Source organism: Genypterus blacodes, unplaced genomic scaffold, assembly GCF_046128005.1.
Source record: "Genypterus blacodes isolate CSIRO-AG114 ecotype Tasmania unplaced genomic scaffold, CSIRO-AGI_Gbla_v1 ptg000034l_1, whole genome shotgun sequence".
NCBI lineage: Eukaryota > Metazoa > Chordata > Actinopteri > Ophidiiformes > Ophidiidae > Genypterus > Genypterus blacodes.
This window is the reverse complement of record NW_027466847.1, coordinates 132501-137500: the sequence shown is the minus strand read 5'-3', so window position 1 is coordinate 137500 and position 5000 is coordinate 132501. Positions and strand designations below refer to the sequence as shown.

The 5000-nt window shown below is 47.0% G+C and overlaps 1 protein-coding gene across 2 annotated transcripts in view; it reads right to left on the bottom strand.

Annotated features, from left to right (window-relative positions):
* LOC142995956 (transcription factor SOX-6-like) overlaps nucleotides 1-5000 on the bottom strand; it is an 88227-nt gene that overhangs the window by 32049 nt on the left and 51178 nt on the right. For both annotated transcript variants that reach the window (XM_076146819.1, XM_076146820.1), the window contains exons 5-6: nucleotides 4144-4316; nucleotides 2670-2738 (exon numbers count right to left, since the gene is read on the bottom strand). In XM_076146819.1, the coding sequence (XP_076002934.1) occupies nucleotides 2670-2738; nucleotides 4144-4316 (242 nt within the window). The remainder of the gene's footprint in view (nucleotides 1-2669; nucleotides 2739-4143; nucleotides 4317-5000) is intronic.

Here is a 5000-nt window from a genome sequence, read left to right as displayed (position 1 = left end):
CATTCCTTTAACCCGTGGACATCCCCCGCTGGCTCTCCACACCATTTAAAACCACATGACAGGAAACCTGGGTCACTTTGAACTCTGCTCCCCCTCACTCCAGCGCTCCAGCACGCCGGCTGACAAACACACTGACACGTCCGAGGAGACGAGCAGAGGAGAGGCAGAGGCGAGCTGGGAGCGCCGCGGCCCCCCCGCTGGGCTTCCATCATTTACATTGGTAAATCAGACACAGATAAAGCTCCAGTTTCACACCAATCAAACCACTGAGATTCATTATCCAAGTCACAGAATGAAGGTTTGGTCTCCTGATCTCCATGTGTCAGATAATCACACGCTCACTTTGTGTTGTTCTGTTTGTTATACGCCTACTTAGCTAGACAGAACGTTATCTTTAACAAATTCATAAGCAAGTCCAACCTTCTGCTGAGAAAGAGTCCTGTTGCTCCTGCTGCTGCTAGCTAAATGGTAGTAGAAGAGTCAAACCAGCTAGTTAGCAACATAGTGGCTAGCTGTTGGCCAAAGTAGCTAGTTGGCCAGACGATAGATCCTTTATCAAATCATTATTAAGAAGGTGATAGACCATAGAATGTGGCAATCAATCAGAACTGTGCAGTGAGGGTTTGGTTCTGAACCAGGCGCTGCTCTGTATTTATGTGTGTCTTACTTTAAGACATGGACACCAGCTGGCCCCACACTGAAGCCTATTCTTCTCTCCTGAAACAGTAGCATTTGGTCAGCTCCTCAGTGTATTGGCCTTAGAGGCGAGTAGTCTGGATTTGATAAGTGGAAACAGACCGGTGCAGTGCTGCCTGTGTGTTTAAGGCCAACACACATCCGACACAGCGTAAACAGCCCAGACCCTGGTGACTGAGCCCTGGAGCTCAGCCATAACATCTCCCAACCTCTGTACAGTAGATAGACCATATGCTTGTTACTGAGCCGGGGCTGTTGAGCCAAGAAAGGCTATTGTTTCTAAAGGACAACTTAAATAAAACACACCATTAAAAAGGCTTTGCTTGTGTTCTATTAAGGGCCCTGTTAGGGTGTTCTATACGTCGTCTAGCATCTCTGTGTCCACGCTTTCATTTTCACCGTACAGATTCAAGTTACGACGACGACGGTGAAATGAAACGCTGTACAAAAGCCGGAGCTCGAGAAAACCCTTCACCTGAATTCACAGATCCGTCTGAAGCGCTACATGCGAACACACACACACACACACACACACACACACACACACACACACACACACACAGACGCCTTCATCCTCAGAAGCAAACATGACACAGGCTCCGTGCTTCACAGCGTGGAAGAGGAGCCAACTAAAGGCTGGGGGTTTTTATAGCCTCGTTCTCCCCTGGGGCTCGCAGCCTAATGAAGTCCGATCTGAGCTTTATTAAGATCAGAGGGTGTGCGAGGGAGGGGGGAGGGGGGTGCGAGTGAGAAACAAGCCATCGTTAACTACGTGAGAGCCGAGCCAGATGAGGGGGGGAACGCATCGTTGTGTCAACCGCACTCCTCCGTGGATGAAGAGGCTATTCAAGAATGTGTTAGGACTTTATTTCCTTCAGCGGCGCTCTAACTTCCACTTTAAAACATAAACTGATGAATAACAGGCTGGCTACTTTCCCCACGTGGCAATCGGGGCCGCGGCGAACGCGTTTAACAGCATTTGGCGCCCAGCTGGTGGTGATTTCTGAGTGATTATGCACACACGGATCATGAATCTCTTAGCGCATCAGGTGGGAGGCTGAAACAGATGTAGGAACACGAAAAACCAGGAGCGACTAATCAGGGGGAAGGAAACAGAGAAGTGGAGGATAAGTTAAGAGAAAAAGGTGATTAGAGAAAAGCCTGGCCATGTTTTCTGTCGATACGCATCTGTAGGAGGAGAGAAGCCACCGCACAGCGTCAATGTTCCATTTCCTATCCCGCGTGTAGTGTGTGTGTGTGTTTTTATTTATTTGTTGTTCTGGTTGGAATTTAATGAAGCTGCAAAACGAGTAGAGGAAGAAGAAGAAGAAGAAGAAGAACGTGAAGAGTCTGCAGAAGAGGGAAACTGTGATCTCATAACCAGAAAGGAGATGTGTGTGTGTGTGTGTGTGTGTGTGTGTGTGTGTGTGTGCGCGCGCCTGTGTGTGTGTGTGTGTGCGTGCGTGCGCCTGTGTGTGTGCGCCTGTGTGTGTGTGTGTGTGCCTGTGTGTGTGTAAAGGGTTTGATTAAAAGAGACAGGAGACAGAGGAGTGGATGTGGGGGTGATGAGAGGAAACACATGTTGATAAATAGATGATGGGGGAAAGAGCAGAGAGTGGGAGGAGGCAGAGGGGATGCTGGGAAATCGATCTCCAGCGTGATCAATGCAACAGTAAATGAGCCCAGTATAACCAGGCTAATTACTGGGTCACTGCTGTGTGTTATTGTGTGTGTGTGTGTGTGTGTGTGTGTGTTGTAGTGCGCTTGTATGCCTGATTTCTTTCAATAGTATCGCTGCACAATAGTAAAGGTCGTGAACTGTGAACATTACTTACCCGATTTCCAATCATGCATGACTCAATAATAAGAAAATGTTGGACAATTAAACCATAGGCAGTGTGTGTGTATGTGTGTGTGTGTGTGTGTGTGTGTGTGTGTGTGTGTGTGTGTGTGTGTGCGTGTTGTTGACTAACCTGGATCTGTTGCTGGAGAATGTTGATCTTGTGTTGCTGCTGCAGTAACTGCTGCTGTTGTCTGGCAATCTGTGAGAACACACAGAAGTGGCACAAAAAGAGAGAGAGAATGAAAGCAATTAGTGAGACAAAAGTGTGTATTGTGTGTCTATTGTGTCTGTGTCACCCTTGTTCTAATGAAGAGCAAGTGAGAGGAAGACAAGGAGAGAGAGAGAGAGAGAGAGAGAGAGAGAGACAAAACCTGGATTGTTGTATGGAATAGGAACTTTGTCACTGACAATGAGGACGATTTATTTCAAGATCAACCAAACTACATTACAGTACATGTCTAGTTAGTTGTCATGGATCCATTTCAGGATGTTTGTGGCCTGATTTTGTTAGAAAACTGAAAGATTCCAGTCAGAAGTGTGTGTGCCATCACGTTGAAACTGAAGTGTGTTAGCAGCGAGGGAGGTGTGTGTGTGTGTGTGTGTGTGACCGCTGAAGAGCATCTCAGAAGACATGGAGGAGAGCCTGAATGCAGCGTGACGGACAGGACCACCGCTTCATACAATTAGCCCTACAGGTTGTGCCTGATTGGCATGTTTACCATGCCCAGCGTCAAACACTTGTTGATGTTTAGATGTGAGATTTTCCTTCTGAAATCAAATGTCAGAGGGCGGAGTCTGGTTCTGTGACGGGCGGGTTGAGACGGACCAATCCCTAGGGGTCAAAACCCTTAAAGGGGCAGGACCTGACCCAGGTGATCCCGCCTCCTGAGCCAGAACAGGAAAGCAGCTGGCTGTTTTTTTTTTGAGGAGCTGTTTAGAGTATTTATTCTGAAATGTAATTACAGGCTGCTGAATGGGAGGCGGCGCCCCATTTGCACACATGTCATATTTCATTAAAGGCATATTTCCCCGGGTCTGTCTGTAGGGTATTATCCTATCAAGTCTCAACAGCCAAATGACTGGCTGATATTGGAATCTGTCGTTCCTTTCACTCTCTGGATCGTCTTTGTGAAGCCATGAAAGGTGGAATGTGTTGTGATGGGAGGTGTGGACTTGTCCAAACACAGCCTGTCATACGGCGATCCACACTAGGTGTTGGAAAACAGCAGAAACAAAGAGGAGTACACGGCGTTTGCTGTCTACTTGTCTCTCTCTCTCTCACACACACACACACTCAACCTCTTCTTTAACACTGACACCTGAAGACACACGCAAACATCGGTAATTGCAAATATCATTGACACGCACATAGACCTGCCACAGACACACACACTCACTCTAAAGAGACACATAATTGTCACGTTCTAGTTCTGTTTTGGAAATTTGGAACACTTGAAAGTGCAAAACCGCACTGATCCACTTCTACACTGCAGCATTGCTTTGCACACTGAGTGATACATACTGTACCAGAAGGGTTTAACTGTCAAACACGCCTCATATAACCACTTCAGCTACACACACACACTCGCACAGACCGGGCCTACCTGCTCTTGCTGCTGCCGGGCCAGCTCCATCTGTTGCCGTTGCTTCTCCAGCTGTGAGGCGGCCATCTTCTTCTGCTCATCGTGGGCAGCGAGGAGTTGCTCCCTCAGGCTGATCAGCTGACCGATCATGGTGGACAGCTGCCGCTCTTTCTCCTCCAGCGACTCTGGCGTACCTGCACATGATCCAGGAGAAGGTGGAGAGGAGAGGGAAGGAGGAGAGAGAGAAGGTGGAGAGGAGTAGATGAGAGAGAAGGTGGAGAGGAGAGAGAAGGTGGAGAGGAGAGAGAAGGAGGAGAGGAGAGAGGAGGTGGAGAGGAGGGAGAAGGTGGAGAGGAGAGAGAAGGAGGAGAGGAGAGAGGAGGAGGAGAGGAGAGAGAAGGAGGAGAGGAGAGAGAAGGAGTGGTTAGCTGGGTATTAAATACAGATGTTTTATTGATTCATGTTTAATACATTTGTGTTGAAGTTGTATTTTTAGTATCTCTCTACCTTCACCATTTATAAAGTGTCTGTAATACATAAAGAATATAAAATGTGATGTGTTATTTTGATTGGTTAATCGTGACATTAATTTGCTTAATTGGCTGCACCTGTTGTTTATAAACAAAGGATTTAAGCTTTGGCTGTCACTCAAACTGCTTGTAACTCCTTCAGGTAGAGAAACCATTTAGAGATTTTCCAGGCCTTCAGGCTTTCAATCTTTCAAGGGTTTTTACAAAGTGCCAGTTTAAAATGCTCCACATTTTTAAGGCTTTTTTTTTTAGCAATTCCCCATCAACATACATTCAGATTTCCTTCAGGCCTTCATACTTTCAGGTACAGAAACCTTTCACACATCTGTCAAGCACTCCTTCAACATA